The sequence below is a fragment of the Drosophila navojoa genome, chromosome X, assembly GCF_054131105.1.
Source record: "Drosophila navojoa isolate 15081-1374.11 chromosome X, UAZ_NAV_1.0, whole genome shotgun sequence".
Lineage (NCBI taxonomy): Eukaryota > Metazoa > Arthropoda > Insecta > Diptera > Drosophilidae > Drosophila > Drosophila navojoa.
In genome coordinates, this window is record NC_142895.1 from 23,350,827 (window position 1) to 23,378,066 (window position 27,240).

The window sequence follows — 27,240 nt, forward strand, 5'->3', positions numbered from 1 at the left end:
GGTAACATTTACTTACTTGCGAGCACTGCGAAGCTCTCCAACTGAATGACGATTTACAATTTGTGCTACACTGTCTAGACTCAAAGTGAAGCATCGCCTACTATTTTAGGTTTTCTCAGCACTACTTGGCGGCCATATTGCTACTTAAACAGCACTGGAAAAAATTTCTCCCCAGCCTTAAGAAATTAAACGAACAGCAAAAATAAACCAAGGTAGAGTACTCTAGTCGAGACGGGGTAAATGGGATGCTGATGGGTTGTGATATATTACTAAATCGGTAACGACCGACTGCAACGTTCTTGTTTTTAAATTAAAAAAAAAAAAAATGAAAATGAAATTATGCTTTCAGTTTACGCAGAGCCCATAGATGAGAGAGCACAACTAGATCTATAGTGGTCAGTGAGCATTGTTGACTCATGATGGAGCTATCAATCGTAGTTATTCTATGTCATGTGAGTTCTCTTTTCGAGACTTCCCTGAGCTCCATAGATTTATACTTACTAGTAACCTGCTACTGAGCACACCCTCATCCCCAAGGCCCCTCTTCATTTCCATGGTACTGCGATATCAGAAAGCAAATTATATAGCGCAATAATGAATTCGTATAGTGAGCTCTGCCGGGAAAGAGACGAATAATGCGATTACTCAACAGAATGCTAAATAGACGGGCAGAGCTGTTCGTCACTCGATTGTGAGCTATCGACCACAATAGGAATATTGATCCCATATGAATAATAATAGATTTTATTTAAAATAATATAGTATATAGTTGAGTAAGTTAGTTGCAGAAGCAGGTGAGCAGGTGAGCAGGAGAGCAGGAGGGCATGTGGGCCGCTGCCCAGCCTACATGTCCTCGTGCACATGTTTCCGGAGCGGCTGCTCCGCCCAATCCTCGGCAATGAGGTCCGCTGCGCGCTCTGCAATCATGAGCGTGGCCGCATTCGTGTTGGCGCTGACCACGCTGGGCATGATGCTCGCATCGGCCACGCGCAGATTGGAGATGCCGCGCAGCTGGAGGCGTGGGTTGACACAGGCGGCGGGGTCGGAGGCGGGTCCCATCTTGACGGTGCTCGTCTGATGGTAACAGGTGACGGTGAAGTACTTGGCATAGCACTTCCAGTAGGCATCGCTGCCGTACGCGCTGGACGCCTCGTCGCACTCCTCAATGGGTATGTGCACCAGCTGGGCGTGGTGCTGCCTGTACGACTGGGTCTTGACCAGTGACTCCTGGTACCGTATGCCGCGCAGCAGTGTGTCCACATCCTCGGGCTCTCCCAAGTAGTTGCTGAACAGCTGCGGCGGCTTCTTGTAGTCGGTGCTCTGCAGTCGCAATTTGCCCACGGCCTTGGGATGTGAGAGCAGCACAAAGACACTCAGTATGTGGGAGTCCATGAGCTGGCCCTGCAAATGCTGTATGTAGCGCGCCTGGAGGGAGAGTCCATTCAGGAAGACCTCCAGGGCGTCGTGACGGCCACGCTGAAAGAACAGATGATGGAACTCCAAGTCCGGGTAGCGAGCATCGCTGCTGCTGTTCGAGTTGATGAAGCCCACCAGCGAGGCGGTGCCGTGGGCGGCCAGTGGCCCGGAGTGCTGCGTCAGATACTCGTAGATGCTGTCCAGTATATCCTGCTGGGTGGCTGCCTCGGCCACGCCAGCGTCCAGCTGAATGAAGAGCGGCACGACCACATGATCCTGCAGATTGCCTCCCAGGCCAGGCAGATCCCGTACCACTGGCACTTGCAGTTGCTCCAGATGCTCACGTGGCCCGATGCCCGAGCGCATCAGCAGCGCCGGCGAGTCAATGGCGCCCGCTGACAGTATTGCCTCCTTGGCCACGCCCAGGCGATAGGTGTGCTCGTCGTGCACAAAGCTGATGGCCTCTAGGCGCTCGCCGGCCCCATCGAAGTGCAGCCGGGTCACCTGCGCCCGCTTCACCACATGCAGATTCGGGCGCTTCGCGATCTTCGCCAAATGCCCCTTGGCGGGACTCATGCGATGCCCCTGCCGCACAGTGCCCAGCACGGAACTGTAGCCCACAAAGCTGCCATCGGCAAACTTGGGCACGCTGGGCACGCCCAGCTCTTTGCCGCCGGCGCGTATCATGTCCTGAATGTCCTCGTTCTGCAGCTCAAAGGGATTCAGCGTCACATAGCCCTGGGGATGGGTCGCATTGCCCACCGGACGCACCGAGCGCTCAAAGTACGGCAGCACCTCGTCATAGCTCCAGCCCTCGTTGCCCAGCGCCGCCCATTGGTCAAAGTCGCGTCGATTGCCCCGCACGTAAAGCATTGCATTGGCCGCACCCGTTCCGCCCAGCATCCGGCCGCGTGGCCAATAGCACTGTCCATTCTGCTGCGCCTGGCATGCGGTGCCGGTGTTCTCCGTCTTGTAGTTCCACATGTACTCCGAGAACTCCAGGCCAAAGAACAGTCCAGGCAGCTGTTTAGACAGACAACAAGGGAGGGAGAGGTGAGTGGTGGAGGCAGAGAGCGTGTTGCTTAACATATATCAGATATCACTTAGATTCGCTATGCGAGTGTAGAGGATGATCATAATCGTCTGTTATTTGCAGTTCTTATAGCGGAAAATCGAGAAGAGACCAAGTCTGTTTCCAATAATCGATAGCTCAGCTCTTATACTAGAACTCCTTCATTTCTGCAGAGAATTTTCGTTTGCTTGATATTGTGAATGCTAATTTTCTTAAAAAATACTCAAATGAAATTATTATTAGAACATAAGTTCTTAACCAAAGCTTTTTCAATCTTCTATTTATACTAATTGTTGGCATTCTATAAAAAAAACGGATTTTTTTTTATTGATTCAAATGCAAAGATCATTGCTCATAAATCGTAGAGATGCATACAATTTACATTCGTAGTAAGTAGTAGTAATAGTAAGTCGTAGATCTACTGTGCAAGTCTTCTTTAGTGCCCCTCGCTTTATTTCACTTTTAATCAGCCCATCAGCTACAATTGCATATCAAAATATTTACTCTAGCCCTCTTTAGGTCTATAGACTTGTTTTTAGTTCTTTTCTTTTATATTTCTTATCTGTTTAGTTTTCAACTTATCTTAAGTGTCCTTGTTTTCAGTCATTGGAAAACTACCAATTAAATGATTTGAATATATTTCTAGATAAGTGGAATAGCCTATCATAATTGTATGTGCTAGTTAGCTAGATTTTCAAATGCGCCTATCGTTGAGCAGATAGCCAAATATTTCAATGTTAGGGCTGTCAAGGTTAAGATTACTCACATATAAGACCTATTTATTTTGGATGTTAAGATTGCTTCTTTTTTTTAATTTATGTAATGAAGGAATTAGGAGAGGAACTGCGTTATGATCTAGTATATTATCTTAATATAATATAATAAATATTATAATATATGCATAAAAGTGATATTATTTCTATATTATACTTTTATTTTATATTTTATTAGTTTTATATTATATTATATTATTTTATATTGTATTATATTATATTATATTATATTATATCATATTATATTATATTATATTATATTATATTATATTATATTATATTATATTTATTTGTCAAAAATTATTTTTTCGTTGTTTTTGTATTTTTCTACAACTTCATAGCTTGAGAGTTATATTTACTCGATATATATATCTAAAATACTCCTAAATTTGGTCTGTTTCTACATATTTTATGATAATTTCCTAGATACTACAATCTAGAAATAAAACAAAATGTATAAGAGCTCAAGTATCGTATCGTATCGAAAGTATCGAAATGAAAAACACTCTAGAATGAATACAAAAATGTAAATACGATAGATACATTCGGTGTATGCATATGAAAATATACGCCAACTCATCGAAATGTAAACTTGCATCTTTGGGTAAATATTGATGGCACGCAAATATTGACACATTGCAATGCCCTTAGAGCTTGTTCTCTACACTAGAAATATTTCCATCTTAATAGATAAGCGATTTTAAATAGACTTTAGCTGCTAGCTTCAAGAGCAAATAGTTGGCACTCACCTCGGACTCGACGGGCGGATCACCGCCCGCCTCTAGGACGAGCACACGCCAATTGGGATTCTCGCTGAGCCGGCTGGCGATCACGGAGCCCGCAGAGCCGGCGCCAATGACAACAAAGTCGTAGGGCTCCGGGAAGCCTCGATTTTCGGCCAGCACCTGGCCATAGTCCGGCGGCCAAAGGGTGGTGGGTGCGAGATTGCACTGGGCTGTGAGCAGTGTCTGGATCAGCATTTGGACCATTCCCGTCCAGAGGCCAATGCCGGGCGGTGTGCACTGCGCATCGCCAGGACTAAAGCTGATGCTCTGGTTCACAGTTGTTGCCAGCATTTTGCTTTGAGCTGAATTGAGGCGACAGCGACATTTGTAAATAGCTTTTATAGATGCGATAAGCTACAAGTTGACTGACTGACTGGCTTCGTTACGTCTGGGCAGTGATTACAATGAGCTCTGTAAACAAAAGCCAGCCGAACAGCCGAGCAACTGAGCAACTGAGTCGCGTTAACAGACTGCGTCATGCCTGACAACTTGACAGTGGCGCGAATCAGTATTCGCCCAGCTACGCTTACAGCAAACTAGCTCAATCATCTGATTGACTGACTGCTGATCAATGTCAACTGCGTACCGCTGGCTAAGTAAATGTAATCTGCTGCTAGTTGAGGTAGTAGAGGCGTATGATTAGATAGGTTATCTGTCTCCAAGCATGGAAAAGTCGCGAAGCATGATTCTCTTACAATCGATTATGGTTTTCTTTTTAATCTTATTGAACATTTACATTTATCGAAAGGTTGGATAAACGAACATTTAACATATGTTTGCTTTAATTTGTCATATGTACCTATTCTTCTTTGCATAGCTTTATGTATAGCTTAGTTATAAATTTGAGTTCGAAAAGAACATGAATACTCACACAAATGATTTTTTTTTTTTATCTTGTCTACATATATGCCATTGGAATACTTATTAGTTTTTTCACTCCCCACTCTGCACTCGTATTTATCATATTCTGAATTATATTATATATATAATATGTATCATGTATGTATATCTCTTAATTTGATAATAGTTCAGACTCATATGCAACGTATAGAATATTTCTTAGTTCATACTGACGTCGTTTATGTGACATACACATATGTATATTGAATTCATCAGGCCAGCTATTAGTCGTATTAATGACATTCGTCACCCTTCTTAACAAGCCCTTTGAGCTTTTAAATACGATCATGTAAACTTGTGCAATACGTTTATTGACTCGTTCAGTGATTCATTGCGAGAGTACTCCTATCAGAGATGTATTTCTCAGTTTATTTTGGTATTACAAATATATTTATATCGGAATATTTTTTTTGCTCAATTATCGAATATTTTTTTGCGACATTTTTGATGTATTTTGCATCGCTTGCTCTTGTAATAAATAAACCCAGCGCAAATGTACAAAAATTTAATATGATGAAAACGTATTATTCTGACTTTAATAATGGAACAGCTAAATGTAATTTGTGCCTCAAAGTAATAAAAACAAGTGCTAACACATCAAATATGGCATCGCATATGAAAAACAAGCACCTTAAAGCCGAATACTGTAGCAAAAAATATTATAAAAAATACTTACTCTTAATATTCATGTTTTTGGGAAGGAATAGGAATTTATTGTGGGAAAAAAGTTTAAAAAAAAAAGTGAATAAATATTGATATATCGACATTTTAAAGGTAACATATCAAATATTTTGTTGATATTTTTCCAAAACTTAAAATATTGATACGATATTTAAAAAAAAATAAATAAATAAAAGAAAATAAAATAAATCGACAACCTAAGCTTTAATCTAATTAAGGCTTTCATTTCTGAATAAATGAGACATGAGTGTCTGTGATGTGTTGTATTATAGAAAGCCTAACTGAAGTCTATTGGACTTGAAGAACTACCATTCATTGGATTCTCAGTCTCTTACAAGTTCTCGCTTGCGTCCCTTGGAAATAATTTCTTGAAAGTCGAAAATTCGATATTGAATCAATTTAAATGCACACTTTCAATGTCTGTCATATTTATGAGCAAGTCAGCCGGAGCTAAATGGAAACAGGCTTATGGCTTATAATGAGCTTCAACTTTGAATGAACCCGTATACGTAATTGTATTAATCGAGCACGTGCGTAGGTCTATATGTGTGTGTGTGTGTGTGTGTGAAGTGCTTCTTATGATCTATAATTAAATCGTTAATCATTGTATTGTAGAAACAAAGATTACATTTAAATAAAAGCGAGCAGGCATAGGCTAAGATTTTCAGTTACATTCATGAGAAGTAGAATCCTAGGTGGAGATAGTGATAAGTATATATAGATTATATTATCTATATACATATATGTATATATAGATTATCATCATGATGCTTGAATAACGAACTAATCGAAAGCAGAAACTAACTCTAGCACTAATTATTGACTTTAAGCGGGTATTATGCAGCCTGTATTGACTTGCTTATAGAGCGCACGCGAGTCAAACATCTGTCACGTGTGCTGTTTAATCTGTTGGATTTATATACCTCGAATCAGGTGTCACTTGAGTGTGGAATGCTTGTACTACATTATAAGGTATTATCGTCTAGCGGTAAATTGAACTAAACACGCCTAATCGCTCGGCACCAATTAGATGCCCGATGATTGCGCTGCGCTCGCCAGCAGCTGTCACCCAGACCCCCGTCAGAGCCGGCCAATGTTGATCAAGGACAGGCGCTCTCTAAACGGCCAGCATCCACGGCAATGACAAATGGCAAGTTTTTCATTAACTCGCTGGCCGATTAAAGTTTTTCTCTGATAATTGCTATAAACGGCGCCGGCCACAACCGCATTTTTGTGCAGCGCGTCAGAGTTGCAAGCTGGGCAAATGCCAGGGTATCACGTGCGTGCAGATGCCCTCTGTCGATGGGGTAGGATAACCAGGTAGTAGGAGGCATCGGAAAGTTTCGTCCACAGTCTATTCGAGTAGGTTTTATTATCAGATGATCTGCTGTTTGTGCTGTATACCCTATATTATTATTGATGTGGAAAGGCTAATGCTAGGGTATCACGTGCGTGTGGATGCCCTCTGCCGATGGGGTAGGATAGCCAGTTAGTAAGAGGAATCGGGCTCAAATATGGGCTAATCTATACGATTAGGTTTTATTATCAGATGATCTGCTGTGTACGCTGTATACCCTGTATTATTTTCGGTATGGAGAGGCTATCTGACTCCATCTAGACCCTTGTATGCAATCAGCGACTATAAAATATCTTTATATACCAAAGGGTCTAGTCTTCATTAAACTCTTATGTAGGGTATCTTCTAGTAAATTCAATTCTAGTTAATCTCAAGTATTGTCTGCTTAGATAATCTCTTTTTATGTCCTGCATGACTGGTGTATTGGCCTTCTTCCCATTTTTTGAGCTTATCTTCGCCCGTCTAACGTGTTACAAAATATTTTTGTTTTGTTTTTCTTTTGGTATACCTCGTAAGCACCCTAATGTTTATAGGCCCATAAAAGCTAATGAGCCCAATAACGTCTAGCATAAGAGATAAAGCCAACTAGAAGAGCCAGCAGGGCTCTGCTGAATTCAAAACAAGTTTTCTGCTCCCTATGCACACTTTTATTGCACCCTTCTACAGCCTATACCTAATTACAGGGTATAAAAAAAAAATAGAAATTTATAAATATATATATATATGTACATACACATGTATGTATGGATATGTGAGCAACGGGAGAAGGATATTAAATTAAATGTAAACACAAATCGAGTATTTGATGGTGAGCTGGCGCCCTCTGTCGGCGGCTCAGAGTCCACTGTTCATGGCGATGCGGATGAACTGAACGGGCGCGGGCGGCTCCACATTGGCGGCCGCAGCAATCCAATTGCTCACGGGCAGCAGATTGAGGCCAGCGCTGAGATCTGCAAGGGAATCCAAAGATATAGCTGGATATAGCTGGCTAGCTGCCTCTGCTCCTTGGGCTGTGGGCGGTGGGCGGTAGGCGTAACTCACCCGAAGGATCGCTGAGCGCGGGCGCTGTTGCTGTTGTCGCCTGCTCCGCAGCTGTGGCATCCAGCAGCAACTGTTGCTGCGGCAGAGCCGCAATGGCGGGCAGCACCAGCAGCAGGCCGCACAGCAGCAGCTGCAACTGGTGGTGCTGATGGTGTTGGTGGTGCTGGTGGTGCTGGTGGTGCTGGTGGTGCTGCTGCTGGTTCTGGAGCTGCTTGTTTCGCGTCATTTTGTTAGCAGCGGATGTCGTGAACTGACCCGTAAGAAAATCTCGGAAACCTTTTTGAAAACTTCAGCGCAGCGAGCGCTATGTGTGTGTGTGTGTGTGTGTGTGTGTGTGTCAAACTGGTATAACTTGTCGCGTTTGCCATTTGGTTCAGCGCCCGCTCATAAAATACGACAAATGCGCCAAAACAGCAACAGCTACAACACCAGCAACCGCAACAACAACAACAACAACAACAGCAGCAGCAACAATTGCTGGCGCCTGCTGTCAATGCCGTCAGAATTACCTGGGAAATGCCAACAGCAGTTGCTGTAAGTGCAACAACAACTAGACAACCAGCAGAGCTTCAAAAAATTGCAACGCCAACACACGACAGCAACAGCAACATTGGCAATAATAACGGCAACAGAAATTGCAGATGCAACAATCTAGGCAGAAAACATGCAGCGAGCATACATATTGCAGAAGCAGAAGCAACAGCAATAACAGCGGCAACAGCAGCAACAACAATTGGCAACAGCAACAATCATAGCATCAATCTTGGCAACAATCGTGGCAACAATAGCAACAACAGCAACAACAATGGGCCACAGCAAAATTCTAGTAATAGTAACAATCGTAGCAACACCAGCAACAACAACAATTGTAGCAACATCAGCAATACCAATTGGCAACAGCAACAATCGTACCAACAATCGAAGCAAAACTAAGAATCGTAGCAACAAACAAGCAACAACAATTGGCAAGAGTAACAATTGTAGCAACAACAGCAACATAATAGTAGCATCCACAACAATATTCGTGGCAACAATCTAGCAATATCATGAACAACAACTAGCCACAGTAGCAATCGTAGCAACAGAAACAACAACATTTAGCAGCAGCAACAATCGCAGCAACACCAATTGGCAACAGCAACAATAGCAGCAAGACTCTAGCAGCAAAAATTAGCAACATTAACTGTCGTAGCAACAATCTAGCAACAGCATTAACAACATCTAGCAACAGCAACAACAAAGCATCAAAGCAACATTCTAGTAACAGCAATAAACGTAACAATAATCGTGGCAGCAACAATTGACAACAGCAACAATAGTAGCAACAATAGTAGCAACATTCTAGCAACAAACATTAGCAACATTAACTATCGCAGCAACAATATAAAAACAACATTAACAACAGCTAGCAACAACAACAGCAACAATCGTAGCAGTAACCGTTGCAATAATCACAGCAACAATCGCACCAAGTACAGCAACAAAGTTGACAACAACAACAACAAAGCATCACAGCAACATTGTAGCAACAGCAATAAACGTAGCAACAATCGTGGCAACAACAATTGACAGCAGCAACAATCGCAGCAAGAGTCTAGCAATAAACTTTAGCAACATTAACCATAGCAGCAACAATCTAGCAACAACATTAACAACATCTAGCAACAGCAACAGCAACAACAAAGCATCACAGCAACATTCTAGCAACAGCAATCAACTTAAACGTAGCAACAATCGTGGCAACAACAATCGTTGCAGCTACAACAACCACAACCGCAATCAGAGCAACAATTGCGACTGCCACAGCAACTGTTGCTGTTGCTGTTGCTGGCTCACATTTCAATCTCAATTATGCACAAATAGTTTTGATCGATATTTCAGTGTGAACGCCCCCGCGCCTCGCCCTATGCGCGGCCAATTACAGTTAACCCACAAATAGCCAAAACTATGCTAAAAATCTGGTTTCCCATTCACGAAGTTTTTGAGCTACATTTTTTCCCATTTACATACATATATATGCACATATACTTGTATACTCTACAATGGGATTAGCGAAGAAGAAGCAGAATCTCTTGTAGTTGTTTCTGTTAATATTTTTGGCAACATTTGCAGCTGGCCAATTGCGATTGTCCAATGCGAATGGCGCAAGGCTGCAGCTCTCGGCCTCGGCTGACCCCTAGCCATTGACCCCTGGCCGAGTCGGTGCTTGAATACAGTTATTGTGGACAGTTAAGCTTTTAACCTTCGCTAGCAAGCCAAACAAAATTCATTTCGATTCGTCGCTATTTCTATGTGAAGGCTTTCATGATTTTTGTCACGTCAGAGGGTTAGCTTAGGGGATCCAGAAATTTCTATACGTATTTCTGATCGATTGCGAGACATATCTGGTATCAACGAAGATGTAGAAGGATCCCTCACATACCAAAGATCCCATGCCATGCATACATTGTGTGGGTCTCTTCAAGATCTTATTTCAATTGCCCAGAGAATCCGCCTTGAGGCTCATTCTAGTTCTCTATTCATCTTTATTAAACTCGTATAAGATAAGGCTTAGCTTAGTCTATGCAGAGGAGAGTCGAATAGCCGTCGCTATAGCCAACCGCCGTGGGGATAGCGGTGCCAGTCCTCCTTGATCATGTCGGCGCCCCGCTCCGCGATCATCAGCGTGGGCGCGTTCGTGTTGCCCGTGGGTATCGTGGGCATGATGCTCGCGTCGATGACCCGGAGGCCGCGCAGGCCACGGACGCGCAGACGCGGATCGACCACGCCCATGGGATCAGCGGCGGGCGCCATTTTGCAGGTGCCGACCGGATGGTAGATGGTCTGCGAGTAGTAGCGGGCCAGGCACTCCCAGAACGCATCGCTGAGGTACTCCACCTCGGGGCAGTTGCGCCACTCGTAGATGTTCAGGGTGGCGTTCAGCCGGCGCATCGCCGGCGTCTGGGTGAGCCGATGCGCCACCTTGAGCCCCTCGACCATGATGGCCATGTCCAGCGGATCGTCGTAGTAGTTGGCATGAATGAGCGGATGGACACGGGCGTCGGGCGAGCGCAGCTGGAGATAGCCGCGCGAGCGTGGACGCATCACCAGCGGGGCAATCACAAAGGAGTCCTGATAGATGATCGGCTCAAAGCTGTTCGCATAGTTGTCCAGGGTGATCGCTGCGCCTCGCCGGCCAATCATGCCGCCGTCGGCGCCGTAGCCGTAGCTGCCCATGAAGAGCTGGACGTCGGGCCAGTCCGCGTCCTGCTCCGCCTGGAAGCGGGTGCTGACAAAGCCCATCACCTCGCTGACGGGCATCGCATAGAAGAAGCCCTTGTGGCCGTGAATAAAGTCCCGCACGGAGTCCTTGTTGAGCAGCTCGGGCACTATGAAGGACATGTGGCTGTCCGGCTGAAGGCTCTCAAAGGTGTAAATGGCGCCCGAGGTGGAGATGTGATCCTGCAGATTGGCGCCGACTCCCGGCAGATGCTGCACCAGCGGTATGCCCAGGGGCTGCAGCTGCTCGGCGGGCCCCACGCCGCTGACCATCAGCAGCTGGGGACTGGCCAAGGAGCCGGCCGACAGGATGACCTCCTTGCCGGCCAGCACCTGATGCCGCACCAGCCGATGCTCGAAGCTAACGCCCAGCACGCGCTTGCTGCCCGGCTCAATGTGCAGCCGCTCCACGAAGGCTTTCAGGACAATGTCCAGGTTGGGGCGCTGCCAGCTGCGACGCATGTAGCCCTTGTTGGCGCTGCAGCGCAGTCCGTCCCGGAGGGTGCCGTGGGGCGGGGCGAAGCCCATTTGGGTGTGGCCATTGAAGTCGCCGTCGGGATGGGTGAGGCCGAGCTCGGCGGCGGCCTCCATGAACACGTCCAGCAGCGGCGAGGGCGATCTGTAGCGCTCCACGGTGATGGGTCCGCCGTGGCCATGATACGCACTCTGCTCGTAGCCGGGCACACGCATGTCCTCCGCTTTGCGGAAGTAGTGCAGGACATTGTTGTACTCCCAGCCCGGATTGCCCAGCTGGCCGGCCCAGTGGTCGTAGTCGCGTCGATTGCCCCTCACGTACATCATGGCATTGATGGAGCTGCTGCCGCCGAGCACCTTGCCGCGCGGCCAGAAGCACTGCTGGTCCTCCATGGCCAGGCAGTAGCGATCCGATTGCTCCGTCAGATACTTCCAGTCCCAGGGACTGCGCTGAAAGACCGGATACATTTGCGGCAGATCCATCAGCAGCGGCTCATCGCCGCCGGCCTCCAGCAGCAGCACGCTCCACGCCGGATTCTCCGAGAGACGCGCCGCCAGCACACAGCCAGCCGATCCGCCGCCCACAATCACGAAATCGTAGCTGGGCCGCAGCTGCTCAATGCGTATGGAACGGACGCGCTGCTGATCGTCCACAATGTCCGGCCGGTAGTCCTTGATGCCCTTGTTCAGCATTAGGATCACCAGGGCCGAGGGGCCCAGCGTCAGCAGGAACCGCCACATGGTGACAAACGTATTCACAGCCGTCATCTTTCGCTGCCACCTCGAACATTCGCTGCCCTCAGGCCAACTGAATGGCCCTCGAGCGGTCAAGTCCGAGGTCTTGGCAAGTGCACAGACTGCTGACCCAGCGCAAACCGTTCACCCATACCGAGTGCAATGACCAAATTTCGAATCGTTTCTCTCTCGCCCTTTTGTAATATTTCAACTCTGCTAGAGTCTTCTGCTTTCTCATATACTCTGCAGTTCTTTAGAATGGAATTTCGTAACACTCTAGTTCTGTTCTGTGATTGCTTCCCAATGGCTTTACCACTGCGATTCCTTTGTAGTCCATTCCTTCAATTCGTAATATTCCAACTCTGTACAGTCATATCCTATATGATATACCCATATTATTTATTTCAAGCTAAGGTTTCTTTCTCCGACTCTTTTCTGTGATAGTTTCGCATTCGTTTTTCCGTGCAGTCACTTCCTATGTGATATACCCATATTCTATATTTAAAGTTAAGGTCTTCAACTTTCATATATGTATACTCTATAGTTATATGGAGTTACAGTTCTCTCCTTCCATTCGCAATGCTCCAACTCTGTTCTGTTTTGCTTCCCATTCGCTTTACTACTTGAATTGCTTTGCAGTCATTTCCTATATTGCATACCCTGTAAAAGCAACTTTTCCCATATGTAGCTCTTCCAGTTACTTCGCAATATGTCAACTCGAATTACTTCATTGTTTCTCCATTATATTTCGCTATTCTCCAGCATAACTGGTTCGTTCATTTATATACCCTGTAAATTTTAACGCTGTGCTGTCTTATCTGAAATGTTTTCTATGTAAGATTGCACATTTCAAACACTGATTAGATTAGCACTAGCTGCTAGTGGACTGGAAATAACCCTACTGATATACAAATATTTTCATGAATAGAGTATATAATGAAATACTCGCATTATGAGTAAGATATGCGGCATTCGATTTTGAATGCCAAGAACAAACAAGTCGACCAAAACAAAAGCCTGAACTGAAAACAGCGCACAACGGCAAAAACGCAGCACGTGGAATAATGTGACAGCGTTGACCGACTATCGGTTACCCTCTGTTCAAGATATCGTTAAACTTTGCTGCATCATTGCGAAGAGCTTCTACATATTTAAATATTAATATTATTGTATATATTAGTGTCAATCCATAATCCATAGGGTATACACATACTTAACACGCTTGTATAAATTTCTTATCTATAAAGTGAATAAATTTATAGTATATATTTATATATGTATATGTTATTATGATTATATTAATATTATTATATATGTATATATTATTATATTATTTTTTCAAAAATTTAACTGCCTTAAGTGCAGGAGAGTCTTCTTCTATTTAAAGTTTAACTCTCATTGCAGGGTATACGGCAATGTTGCTTGCGTTAGGGTATTTTTAGCCTAGGTATAAATAGAGCTCAACTAGCTTCAATTGGCTGATATATGTCGCTGCTTATATGCCTTAAAACTCGTAAAAACTCTAGGTTAATTTCAGGTAGGTAACACCGTACATAATTCTTATACATACATATGTATACTCTATAAGCCATGAGTATACACATACATATGTATACTCTCACTCACTCACAACGTGTCTGCATATCAACGACGCACAGCTTGATCAGCTGTTTACAGAAAGTGCTTACAGCTTTTCGCTACGCTGTTGATTTACAGCGAAAGCTCACTTTTTTGTTATTAAATGTCTGAGCGAGCGACTGAGATAGCAAGACGCGGGGCAAAGGGGAAGAGTGTAGGGTGTATATGTGCGCTATGGGAAGCTTCCATTCGAGCAACTGTTAGCAGCGCCGCTGTTAACGTACAGTAAAAGCTCACACAATCTGTCTCCCTTTCTCTCACTCAGTCACTGGCTTTACTCTCCCACTCTCACTCTCTCTCTCTCTCTCTCTGTTTGTCGCATTGTCTTTCTGTGAAGTTCATTGGGCCATCGGCGGGGCGAACGAGCGACGCTGCATTCGTGCGGGCGGGATCAAAAGCTTCGACTCGAGCAGCATTAAGTACTTGAAATTTTAAACGCAGCGTAAACAAGTAAAAACTGTAAATAAAGTTAAACCTATTTGAATTGTCTAAAACGGATAAAGATGAAATGAAGCATTGGAGCTTTATGCATTTAACGACCAGCTCCAGATATCGCTCGGCCCCAAGTAGTTCGAAATGAGATGTTCACCAGGGACCAAGTGGACTGGATTCCTCTATCTCCTCTGTCAGCTGCTGCGCTCTCTTCCGCTGCAGGCAGCTGGCAGCCAGGCACCCAGCAATGGCATCGGCATAGGCTTGATGGACTCCTTGACGGCAGCACTGAACGCATCCAGCTGGGCGCTGACCAGCGATTGGCCACCCAATGCAGTTGGAAACCTGGCAAGTTCGGCTAGCTACGATTACATCGTGGTGGGTGCGGGCAGCGCGGGCTCCATTGTGGCCAGTCGGCTGGCGGAGCAGCCGAATGTGACGGTCCTGCTGCTGGAAGCGGGTGAGGATCCGCCGCTCGAATCGGAGATCTATGCGCTAAGCGGCTCAATGCATCACGACTCGCGCTACATGTGGCTGGACGAGGCGGAGCCGAATCCCCTGTGCTGCCAGGCCATGGAGCCGCCGCACGGCTGCTGCTGGTGGCACGGCCGCATGCTGGGCGGCACGGGCGCCATCAACGGGAATATCTATGTGCCGGGCAGTCCGGCCGACTTTCACAACTGGCGCTGGCGCCTCGGCCTCCAGGGCTGGGACTGGCCCAAGGTGCAGAGCGCCTATCGGCAGCTGGAGGCGCGACTGAAGCTCAGCTACTTCCCCCTCGAGCCGCACAACCAGCGGCTGGCCGAGCTCATCTATGCAGCCATCGAGGAGCTGGGCGTGCCCCGGCTGCAGCAGCCCCTGCGCTCGGGCAGCAGCTTCGGCTACACGCATCGGGTGCCCGTGACGACGCACGAGGGCCGGCGGGTGAGCAGCGCTCGCAGCTACCTGGCCGGAGTCAACCGACCCAATCTCAGCGTGCTGCGCGGCGCCCAGGCCCAGCGGCTGCTGCTCAGCTCCAGCGGACGACGCCTGCGCGGCGTCAGCTACCATCACGCGGCCAGCAATCGAACGCTCACCGCCTGGTCCAGCCGGGAGCTGATCCTAAGCGCCGGCGCTCTCAACTCTCCCAAGCTGCTGCTGCTGTCCGGCATTGGGCCCAGGCGGCAGCTGAGCAGGCTGGGCATACGGCCGCGGGTGCAGGTGGAGGGCGTGGGCAGGAACCTGCACGATCATGGCATGCTGCCGCTGCTGCTGCGCTTCGCAGCCTCGGGCTGCGCTCTGAACAGCAGCCAGGCTGCGAGTGGGCGTGACGCCTTCGAGCCCGCCTCGGTGGCCGAGTACCTGCTGCAGGGACATCGCGGCCCGCTGGCCGCCGGCTTCTCGATGATGGGCTTCATCAACTCGAGTGCGCCGACCAGTCGCTCCGGCCAGCCGGATGTGCATGTGGTCGCCCACTCGCTGCTGGCTCGCGGCGGCGCCGGTAGCTTTGGCTACCTGGGCTTCCGCCCGGAGCTGATTGCCGCTCAGCGTGCGGCACTGCAGCAGACGGACCTGATGCAGATCATGGGCTCGCTGCTCCTGCCCAAGTCGCGCGGCAGCGTCTCGCTGCGCAGCAGAGATCCGCAGCAGCCGGCGCTGGTGAGGAACAGCTATGCCTCGCATCCGGACGATCGTGCCACGCTGTTGCGCTACGTGCGCTACGTGCAACGGCTGCTGCGCACCAGCGCCTTCCGGCGCTGCGGCCTGAGCTTGTGGCTGCCGCCGCTGCCCGAGTGCGATGTCCTCGAGCCGGACTCGGATGCCTACTGGCGGTGCCACATACGCTACATGTTTGTGGGCGCGTGGCATGCAGTCGGCAGCTGCCGCATGGCCACGCCCAACGAGCCCCTGGGCGTCGTCGACGAGCGACTGCGCGTCCGCGGCATCCAGGGTCTACGGGTAGCCGATGCCAGCATCATGCCAGAGATTACGGCGGGCAACACAAATGCGCCGGCCATGATGATTGGCGAGCAGGCGGCGCGTATGATCCTTGAGGATCAGCTGCAGGAGCAACACCAGCTGCCCAATGAGCTGCCCGATCTGACAGCAGCTGAAGATCCGCAAACACCCGGCGAAACCAACGAGATTATTCCTTAAATAAAACCAAAGAGCTATAAGCATAAGCATACGTAGAGCTATAGCCCTTATTCAACTGATAATAAATATGTAACCGTATATGCCCATATGTGTGAAAGAGAAATGAATAGTAAGTCATATATCGTAGGACATATACTGTATAGGAAATATATATACTCCTGCTAGCAAAAATCTATTCAATAAAATATGAAAATCTTTAGCTTCGTGTTGATAGTCCCTATATCATCCTACCCATTGAGTACTCTACACACTTTACTCCACATCAGTTCTACCGAATTTCTGGTAATAGAGCTCAACTCATTAAAGCTATTAATATTATTAAACAGCAATCAATTATTATCTTCATTTTATTCCTGGCAATACTGATCTAGCTTGGGATCCCACACGCCAATCGAAATTTACAGAAAATGTACATTTTACTGGACATTGTTTCACTGTTTCAATAAGTTACAATAAATACATAAAATTTACTTAAAATTAAAAAAAAAAAATTAAAACGCAAAAAAAAAGAAAAGAGACAAATACACTCACAGATTCGCACACAGATGCATACTCCAATCCACACACGCACACACACACACACTCATATACAGAGTCATAGAAGAAAGTTATTCGCTTATCAGACTATTGTATTCTTAATCCAGAACTCCTTGATCATATCGCTGCCCTTCTCGGCGATCATGATCACGGGCGCATTCGTGTTGGCCGAGACGAGCTTGGGCATGATGCTGGCATCGATGACGCGCAGTCCGCGAATGCCGTAGACCCTTAGCTTGGCATCGACCACAGCGTCCTTGTCCCAGTAGGGACCCATTTTGCAGGTGCCCACCGGATGGTAAATGGTCGATGTGTACCGCCGCACCATGCACTCCCAGTAGCTGTCCGTGAATGGGACGAGATGCTCGCAGCCCGGCCAGTGTATGCTGGAGAGGCGGGAGCCGAAGCGCTGCATCGCCTTGGTGCGCGAAAGAGCGACGGCGACCTTGACACCCTCGATGAGGGTCTTCAGATCGAAGTCGTCCTTCAAGTAGTTGGGAAATATATAGGGGTAGTCGAAGGGATTACTGCTGCGCAGCTTAATACTACCCGTGCTGCGTGGACGCAACAGCATGGGAATTATGCTCCAGGCATCCCGATTGTTGATCGGCTCGAACACCGCACGGTAAAACGAGTCCGAGAGGCCGTGCGCCTTCCTCAGCTGGGAGCCGCCATCGGAGTTCGTTGAGCCCGAAACGAAATGAAACTCTATGTCCGGCCAGTCCAGCGAGCTGTTTGCATACTTCGTATTCACATAGGCCAAGCCCTCGACGCCGCCGAGAATGGTGAGCGGACCCTGGCCGAAGACCGCGTACTGCAGCACAGTGGACATGGTGTGGAAGCGGTTCTCCACTATCGACACCGGTTGATTCACCAGAAACGTGAGTCCACCCAGTCCGATGTGATCCTGGAGGTTCTCGCCGACGCTGAGCTCCTTGATGACCGGTATGCGATGCTTGGCCAGCTGCTTGCGTGGACCGATGCCGCTTAGCATCAGAAGCTGCGGACTGTTCACTGAACCGCCCGAAAGCACCACCTCCTTGGTGGCACGAACATGGTAGAGCTTCTGCTCTTTAACGAATTCCACTCCAAAGGCCAACTTGCTAACCGGATCGATCATGATGCGCGTCACATGCGAGTTCATTGAGATGTGCAGATTGGGACGCAGTCGGGCCGGACGGAGGAACGCCTTGGAGGTGGAGCAGCGCGAGCCACGCCTTGTGGTGCCCTGGGCAATCATGAAACCCGTCATCTTCTCGCCGTTCAAGTCGCGATTGTCGTAGCCCATTTCCACGCCCGCTTCCACAAAGCTGGCCGCCAGGGGGGTGTGGTAGGGCGCTTCGCCCACAGTCAGATAGCCCCCAGTGGCATGGTAGGGCGTGCTAGCCAGATACGGATTGGTGTTATCCTCCGACTTCTTGAAGTAGTAAAGCGCATCGCGGTACGACCAGGATGGGTTACCCAGTGCCTCCCAGTTATCGTAGTCGTGCTTCGAGCCACGCAAATAAAGCATGTAATTGAGGACGGAGCTACCGCCCAGCACCTTGCCCCTCGGCCAGTTGCAGCGTCCGCCTTGCATAGCTGAAAGGAGTCGATATAGATGGTTAGATGTTTGTAGATTAAGATTTACGTGAAGCCCTAATAGCTTTCTCATTCCCTCTAACTTTGACTTTTGTTTAACAAGAGACAGAAGTCCTTAAGAGGATAGGAAAGGAGAAATCTTCTTGAGCACTGAGCAGGGCTTACCCAAACACGAAGTTCCCGACGGTTCCGTCTTGTACTGCCAGTCGATTTTCGATAGCTGCAAATATCCGGCCATCAGTGGCACATCCGTTAGCTCCGTCTCATCGCCGCCCGCCTCCAGGAGCAGAACATTCCAGTTTTCCACCTCGGTCAAGCGATTGGCCACCACAGCGCCGGCCGAGCCGGCGCCTATCACTATAAAGTCATAGTGATCGAGAATATCATCGCTGCTGACGTCGCTGGGCTTCGACTCGGGATCCATGATCTCCTCGTACTGGAAGTAGGCAACCGCTGCCATCAGCATGGGTATGAACCAGCTGTTGCTGGTTGCCGCCGTCACCGCGCCCCCGATGGCCGAGGCAGCGCCCACAATGGCCGAGCTCATGGCTGAAGGCTCCTTCTATTGGATGTCTGTCAGTCCGTCAGGCGATAGCGATCTTTCAACGTGCCGCGACGTGTCTGCAATGGAAACGAAAAGAAATGAAATAAATCCGTAAATATGTGATGAAAAGTCACGTTTGTAATATATGTAATCGGGTTAGGTGAATCGATTGCTTGGGTTTGCGGCTTTTCACGCGCCTCAACATTTCGATCACGATCTGCCGCATTTCGGCAATTTCGTAACGCGCTCGGGCACTTCCATTTGTTATGCATACCCTGTACCCGATTGCCCAACATGCCCGATTCGCTTATCAGATCTAAGCGAATGCACTGGAACGAGCTTTCAGCTGTACCTCAATCAGAATGAAGTAGTTCTTCAGCTGACTCGTTTACCGTTACGGCAAGCCATAGCACGTGCGGGAATGCTCCGAAAGCTTTCAAAAGACAACGCGCTAATTCATTCGATAGTTATTTGGAATGTCTAGCAATGTGACCTTGTCAACGTATCAAGTCTAATCCATTTAATGTTCGTATTAGCAGAGAAATCGGAGGGATATATGCATACGATCTATCGGTAGAGTCTTTAAGCCGACAACATGCTGCATTGTTGCATGTATTGCACTGGGAGTGGGGATAAAAGGCCTCCCGCATAGAAGTGAAATCTCTCGCAACTATTATAAAATCTTCAAAGAAACAAAAACAAAAACAAAAATTTTTAATTTGAAAGGGAAGAGAAAAAACGCTGATTTTCTCCCATTATGTTCACATCAGATATTGTTATAAGTACCCAACACATACACACACATACACTCAATTGCATGCGAGTGCATTCAACCAGTTTGTTTTGTAGGCGGGGCCAGCCGCCCAAGCCACAATGCTGCCGCCAAAAACGTTTCCTGACTTTGCATAATCTTTGGCTAGCTTCAAGCTAAACTAACGGCTAACAACGCCAACACTTGCTGCTGCTGTTGTTGCTATTGTTGCTGTAGTGACAATTACAAACTTGTTGCTGCGCTTTGTTGCTGTTGTTGTTGTTGCAAACAGGTTGCCACTGCGCCGCCGAGTTGAATGTGCGCAGCGCTGCTCAAGTTCAAGGTACCAGCGGAAAAACAGCAATAGCAACAGCAGCAGCAGCAGCAGCAACAGTAGCAGCAGCAGCATCAACAACAGCAGCAACAACAGCTGCGCAGCAGCAGCGCAACTTTTGCAGCCATGCGAATAGCCGCTAAATAGTTGAGCAAATAGCGCTAAAGAGAAATGCATAACAACGTACGCAGGCAACGCGAGCGGCGAGCACAACAGTTACAGCTAAAGTTACAGTTATCACAGCGAACACTTAACGCAGCCGCGATGAATCACTTTCGTTGAGAAAGCTTCTGCTGGCGTAGGCGTCGCTGCCATCGCCACTACGCATGCGTCGACGCGTCGGCTTAGAATTTTTCGATTGTTCGTGTTCCTTTTTGTGTCGCGGCCGCTGCCGCTGCTGCTGCCGCTGCTTTTGTTGACGTTGATTTCTTTTTGCCCATTGGCACACTTTAGCAATGTGTTTTTGTTTATTTAGATGAGCACACGCACACACACACGCATACATATGTATATATGTGACCCTTTCTTACTCACTTGCGCTATGGGAAGGAGTTGATATTTCGCCGAGTGTTATTGTTGTTGTTTCAATTGGTTTTGCCTTTTGCCTCGCACACACTTGAAGCACTCACTAGCTCGTTCGATCTGAAGCTTCTCTTTTCTTATTTTCTTGTACGCTTACGTGCGCTTTCTTCAACACTTTCTTTCTGTGCGGTTACTACGGCCGCACGCTGCGACGTTCGCTGGCCAACTGAAGCATTCAGCCATTAAAACGGAGCCCAAACACCAACAAAGCTAGAAATGGCCACTCCAACTCGCTCGTTCGCTCGCTCTCTCTCACTCTTGCTCTCTCTTGCTCTCTCTATCTTGCACACACACACTCTCTCAAATCGTGTTCGCCTTTGCAGCTGCGCAGCCTTCACCATGCCCTTTGGCGTGCTGCACAATGCAGGGGCTGAGTGCAGCAGGTGAATTGATCCGTTAGCTGGCACCTCAATTGGACAAGTGCTTCCTGTTTGGCTGCACTTGACGGCACTCTTGGCTGCAGCCATGCTCATCCATCAACTCTGTGACACGATGTGACGTGTTTGCCGGCACGTAGACATAACACACACACATTCACTTACATACACTCACTCACTCACACTCACTTTAACGACTGCGAAATGCTTTCACTCTTACTATATAAGCCATTGGCCATTATGATGCTACGCCCCTAGCCAAAAAAGAAACAAAAAAGTGCGTGTGGCACAGCCAACAGCATTTGTGGGTCAGCCCGACAGCCCGACAGCTTAACGGGCACAGACTTGGCCTGCCCCAGTGACGTCAGCAGGGCAAGCTCCAACTGACAAGCTTAGGAATAAGGGCTAACTTTAACAGGGCTTGCTGAAAGTGCACATCGACTGGCTAATATACCCTGTAGATTTAAGCTTTGTCAACTACTAACAAAGCTTAAAATTTTACTACTATTTTCAACAGTATTTTTGTAGTATTTTTTTTTAAAATGATAAAAGCGTTTATAGCTTAGCCCAAAAAATTAAAAATGTAAATGCGATTCTTAGATTATATGAATAATTATACAAATATATGTATAAATAATCTCATTCCATTTTTAATGTATTTTTTGTAGCAACATTTCGAAAAAGTTTAAGCTGTTTACACTATATATCAAGGGTATATATATTTTTATATATTTATATTATTATATATTTAAATGTTACAAAGATTTTGGCATTCTTTGCGTATCCATAAAATAGCCTTAAATCCGCTAAGCTGCCAGCTCTATTGAATATTTACTTATTCCTGCTCACCCTTTCTCTCTCTCTCATTTAGGTGGCTGCTGCGGCTCGACGAAGAAGCGAACAATTGTCGGCGGCTGGGCCTGGGCCTGGTGGCTGGTGACGGACGTGCAGCGGCTCTCGCTGAACGTGATGACGCTGAATCCGATGTGCGAGAACGTGGAGACCGCTCAGGGCGTACCGCTGACGGTGACTGGCGTGGCGCAGTGCAAGATCATGAAGGTATGTGGGCGAGCGGGTGAGCCGCACTTTCCGCTCTCTCTTTCTCTCTCTCTCTCTCTGTCTCTCTCTCTCTTTCGTCTTTTCCTTTTAGCCACTTTCATCGGCTACGTTAGCAGCTCTCCCAGTGGGGAGCAAGTAATTGCAGTTTGTTTTTTTTTCAGTTTTGTTATGCAAGTTATTTAGCTTCTCTCAATTCTACAGATATACCTGCATATATACATATTTATAGATACATATAACCTTATATAATCTTTTGTATTTGGCATGCATTTTTCGTAGCTACGTAGAAACGCGTCTGAAATTTGGCTTACTTTACCCCATAGCATCATATCTACCCAAAGAAACAGTATATAATTATATATATTCATAAGATTATCGTATATTTCAATCCGATTTAGCATTTTGTTTTTGTTTATGTATGTTTGAACTCTTTCGATTCCCACTCCACTCCCTATCCTTGCCACAAAAACAATTCCCAATCAATTCAATTACAATATTTAGCCTTGCAAGCGCCTTAGAACTGATCCATCAAAAGTAAGTGTAGAACGTATTGTAAACTTGTGAAAATCGCTTTAGTTTCGTATAAACCTATATACATATATTGAGTATAGCAATTGCATCATGGCACCGTACTGCTCATTCACAGCGACCCCGAGTTCACAGTAACAGTGACTCAAAGCACTTTTCGCACAGTCGCTTACAAACAGTTAACAAACTGAAAGCACTGAAAATAACAGTAACTGTAATTAAAAAATCACTAAGAATCATCATTTGAATCATAAATGAATTGTACTCAATTACAGTTAAACAGATTTGAATACTAAATGATTTAGGCAAATACGAATCGAATCATTTATGAAATTATAATATTCGAATCATAATTCACAGTGTTTTTCTCACATATATAGATATATATATGTATGTAGCCATACTTTGTATTATAGAATCCATTCAACTGTAGTTGCACCAATCACAACAGTTCATGATCATTCGCAGGCACTATGATTCAACCAAATATTCACAGTGCTCGGCACAGATATATCAACTCATTCACAATAGTCGGAATTGAATATCCATTGTAAATATTTGTAAATAAAATATATTTGTAATACATAATGGCGTTAGTAATTGAATGGATCACAATTCACAGGACTTTTCAGTGAATCAAACATTCACAGTAGCTTATTCATATTATTATTCACATTCGATTCGTAAAGACTCACTCACTCGCTAGTTATCGAAATTTCGTTATTCCTTATATTGTTTTCTCACTCGGCATGATTTCATTCGCATAGTTTCTTTGGCTCCCCAATGATTTGAATTTATGTTCTTACCTAATTATTTTCATTTCATTATTACAGTCATCTTCGTATAAAAATAATGATTATGCTAACAACGAGGTATGTTTATTCTGCTAACATCATTTCCTCTTTAACAATTATCATTTCGGTTTTGGTTTCGTTGATCTTGAGTTAATGCGATGCAACTCACACACACACACACACACACACTCACACACGCACGATTCAGATCTTGAGTCGAGTTCCCTGTTTATTGATGCCATATCATTTGCTGCATGCCTTTGTCGTTTAGATCTTATGATTTGTATCACATGCACATACATACATACCTACATAGATAGTAAGCGTAGCACTCATTCATTTAATAGTATTCGAGAAAAAAAAGAGCTGTATGCTCTTTAGCTTTGTTCAATTGAGCCTACAGTCTACATAAACAGTCGAAATTTGTTGACATCTGTGTTTTTTACCTCTTCTCTACTTTCTTTTACCAACCACTTACCCTGCGCTCGAATCGTTCGAATCAACTGAACTCAACTCGACTCCAATCAACTCAACTCATCAAACGAATCCGACAAAAAAATATATATACAAAAACAACTGTAAATGATAACAAATCCAAAATTAACAAATCGCTTGAAAAAACAACAACAACAACAACAACTAATATATAATAATTATTATTAATAAACCAAAAACCAAAAAATACATCATCTGAATTACGCCTACTGCTAAACGTCTGCTAATGTTAATGTTACCGTTACCGTTACTGTTACTGTTACTGCTAATGTTACTGTTCATGTTACGGTTACTGTTACGTTTCATGTGTGTGCGTGTGTGTGTGCGAATCTGTGTGCGTGTGCGTGTTTGGGTATAAATGAATCGTAATTACTTTAAACAAAACTAATCAAAAACTAATCAACAAAAAATTATCGCCAACATTAATTAACATTAAATCACCACTCAATTTTTTGGCTGTGGCTTTGGATTGTCCGTCCCACTCTGTTCCCACATCTATCTGTCTATCTCTCTCTCTCTCTCTCTATTCATCTCTGTGTGTGCCGTGTCAAACAACAAATATGAATCAATTAATAACACGATCATCAATTCATTTAATCAACTATTCGCATACCCAAACACTCACACTCTCTATACACACACACACACCCACACACATACACACACACACACACACAGATGATGAATGTTTATTATTTTCATCATCAGGCCGACGAGCTGCTAGGCACGGCCAGCGAACAATTCCTGGGCAAGAGCGTCAAGGAGATCAAGCAGACCATTCTGCAAACCCTGGAAGGACATCTGCGCGCCATATTGGGTAAGAAAAGTCCATAAAGTTATATAGTAATACATTATATAGTTGTATATGCATATGGGTATATTCGATTTACTTTACTTTTGCCTTATGAGTCTCCCGATCCTACTTATTAGTGTTGCCAGACTGTCAGAATATTTGCAATTTTGTTAATCGAAAACAAAGTGAATGTCCACTACTAGCTTCATAAAGCTCGACCACTCGGGTGCTACTGAACGTGGAAGGGAATGAATGTATAATTAGAATTTCAAGTCACCAGCTAAAGTAACGGAGTAAGGCTTTACGTTCATTCCAGACAATAAAATATTTTCACTCTGAGAACGAGTAAAAATAGAATTGCAAATTCCCCTTATCTTGCATGTAATGCCTCTGAGTCTGAGTCACTCTAACTGGATCACTCATTGTGGAAGTGACAAACCAGGTTAAAGAATTAAAAGTGTGAATCTCGATTCAGTTGCTTCACATCATAAGTCAGACAATAAAGATGAAACAGTTGTAAGAGGAGCGGAGAGCTATTTATACCCGGAGCCCATTGAAAATGGAATGTAACAATATATATAATATATTTATTTAGTATGTAGAGCGTTGGAGATTTGACATAAAAAAGAAACTAAAAAAAAAAAATATTTATGATGAGGACTGAAATTTGTTCCGGCGGCAGACACTCAGCTATTGAATGATCTTTACGGGTAGTGCCAGCAGCACCGACTTGAAGAGCCGTGGCTGGGGCAAGGGAGAGGGTGTCGGGAATGTGAAACGATTCATATACAGTGAATAGGAGGACTTCTGTAACAGGAGGTTCGTTTCGAGCAATCGTCGACTGATCTCCTTCAGATTACGAGCCGACTCAGCTGGTCGGTACTCCTCTTTAGTGGATTCCGGAATGCCTTGCCGGGCGACGAATCGAAGCCAAGATTTTGATAGACTAATTTGAGGTTCTTCTTAGGTTTGGCCGGCTGTGGTTGGATAATGTCGACTTACTGCCTGTCAACTGCGAGATGGATTGGGGCTCTGTGACGATTTCCGTTATAGTCTTCGAAGACTGGCTTGTCTGGCTTGTCTGGCTTGCCTGGCTTGGAATGCCTAGATTTTATCAGTGAGGAAAAACAAGAGCTCAACTCGATCGACTTACGCGCGATTGGATTGTCTTGTTCCTTCCGGAAGCATTTCATATGCTCGTCCAGCTCATAGGGCAGATCCTGGCAAAAGCTTGCGCCATCTTCCAGGTAATCCTTGTAGCTCACCATCATTGGACACAGATCGTTCAGGCATCGCATCATACGCTTCACCAAACGCTCATGATCGGCGTGCGATTTGTCCATCCGTGGCACCACTTGATCCTCCAATAAGCGCTCCAGCCCGCTCAATGACGTGCGGACGGTGCGATAGAAGCGCTGAATTGCGTTGGTCACTTGCTCTTCAACCTGACGGTCCACCTGGTCCTTGATGTAATTATTGGCTGCCACGGTCTTGAAGAGCTTCATAATTGATGGAGACGCGTGACAATCGCCGCTCCCAATGCTGCTATTCGAGATCATCCGAGTGGGGAATTCTTGCGAACTGCTTCTCTCCATGGTTGAAAGTCGAATGATTTTAGTAAAATGAAATAAAACAAAAGTATTTATTTTTGTTTTTCAAAACAAAACGTAAGATTTTGAAAAATGCTCGCGTTGTTAGTATGTTCAGTTTGAAACTGAGGAGAAAATGGTCCAGCTCTCAGTCACAACATAGCCAAAGCCTACTCAGTAAAAACCAAATCAAACTCAAATGCAGAGCCGACTCCGACAAGGCAATGCGACATGACATAACATTTGAATGTCTAGCAGTGCCCGCCAATGTTAATAACAGTGAATCAACATAAGGGCTGCCACTCGCTGCTCCACAAATAGCAGGATCAAGCAAGTAAAAACTTTGCAGTCGGGCGTTACCGATGGCGGAATACTCATTCACAGCCCATAGCAAATTCAGGATTTCTCGATTTGCCACGCCCCTACTGAGCGTAGACACTTCATTTTTGGCTAGATCATAGAACAGGTTAACGGTAACCTAACTGCAAAGTTTAGATGCTTACGCTCCAAAAATGAAAAGATTACAGGGTATTTTTTGATATGGCACGCCCCTAAAGAGGAGTAACAATTTTTTTTAG

General features: G+C 45.9%; 7 protein-coding genes across 11 annotated transcripts in view; 2 read left to right on the top strand and 5 right to left on the bottom strand.

Moving 5' to 3' along the window:
* Positions 1-27,240, top strand: part of Flo2 (flotillin-2) — a 125,143-nt gene that overhangs the window by 93,536 nt on the left and 4,367 nt on the right. For 2 of the 5 annotated variants that reach the window (XM_089264468.1, XM_089264467.1), the window contains exons 3-5: positions 22,276-22,463; positions 23,825-23,863; positions 24,959-25,097. In XM_089264468.1, the coding sequence (XP_089120594.1) occupies positions 22,276-22,463; positions 23,825-23,863; positions 24,959-25,097 (366 nt within the window). The remainder of the gene's footprint in view (positions 1-22,275; positions 22,464-23,824; positions 23,864-24,958; positions 25,098-27,240) is intronic. The other 3 variants (XM_089264469.1, XM_089264470.1, XM_089264471.1) reach the window with 3 other exon arrangements.
* Positions 722-4,436, bottom strand: fiz (fezzik). Its single transcript, XM_018108606.3, has 2 exons — positions 4,011-4,436; positions 722-2,439 (listed from the first exon to the last, which is right to left on the bottom strand). The coding sequence occupies exons 1-2, from the start codon at positions 4,335-4,337 to the stop codon at positions 844-846; spliced, it is 1,923 nt and encodes a 640-aa protein (XP_017964095.1). The 5' UTR covers positions 4,338-4,436; the 3' UTR covers positions 722-843.
* LOC115564699 (uncharacterized) lies at positions 7,598-8,319 on the bottom strand. The gene is made up of 2 exons (XM_030389305.2): positions 8,026-8,319; positions 7,598-7,934 (listed from the first exon to the last, which is right to left on the bottom strand). The coding sequence occupies exons 1-2, from the start codon at positions 8,249-8,251 to the stop codon at positions 7,819-7,821; spliced, it is 342 nt and encodes a 113-aa protein (XP_030245165.2). The 5' UTR covers positions 8,252-8,319; the 3' UTR covers positions 7,598-7,818.
* LOC108656497 (glucose dehydrogenase [FAD, quinone]) lies at positions 10,503-12,733 on the bottom strand. The gene has a single exon (XM_018108608.3). The coding sequence runs from the start codon at positions 12,523-12,525 to the stop codon at positions 10,615-10,617; it is 1,911 nt and encodes a 636-aa protein (XP_017964097.1). The 5' UTR covers positions 12,526-12,733; the 3' UTR covers positions 10,503-10,614.
* Positions 14,445-17,212, top strand: Eo (Ecdysone oxidase). The gene has a single exon (XM_018108605.2). It carries the CDS (start codon positions 14,707-14,709, stop codon positions 16,696-16,698), a length of 1,992 nt encoding a protein of 663 aa, XP_017964094.1. The 5' UTR covers positions 14,445-14,706; the 3' UTR covers positions 16,699-17,212.
* On the bottom strand, positions 17,092-21,272 carry LOC108656498 (glucose dehydrogenase [FAD, quinone]). Its single transcript, XM_018108609.3, has 3 exons — positions 20,980-21,272; positions 18,982-19,437; positions 17,092-18,816 (listed from the first exon to the last, which is right to left on the bottom strand). The coding sequence occupies exons 2-3, from the start codon at positions 19,361-19,363 to the stop codon at positions 17,318-17,320; spliced, it is 1,881 nt and encodes a 626-aa protein (XP_017964098.1). The 5' UTR covers positions 19,364-19,437; positions 20,980-21,272; the 3' UTR covers positions 17,092-17,317.
* On the bottom strand, positions 25,674-26,827 carry LOC149090727 (uncharacterized). Its single transcript, XM_089264472.1, has 2 exons — positions 26,227-26,827; positions 25,674-26,177 (listed from the first exon to the last, which is right to left on the bottom strand). The coding sequence occupies exons 1-2, from the start codon at positions 26,666-26,668 to the stop codon at positions 26,020-26,022; spliced, it is 600 nt and encodes a 199-aa protein (XP_089120598.1). The 5' UTR covers positions 26,669-26,827; the 3' UTR covers positions 25,674-26,019.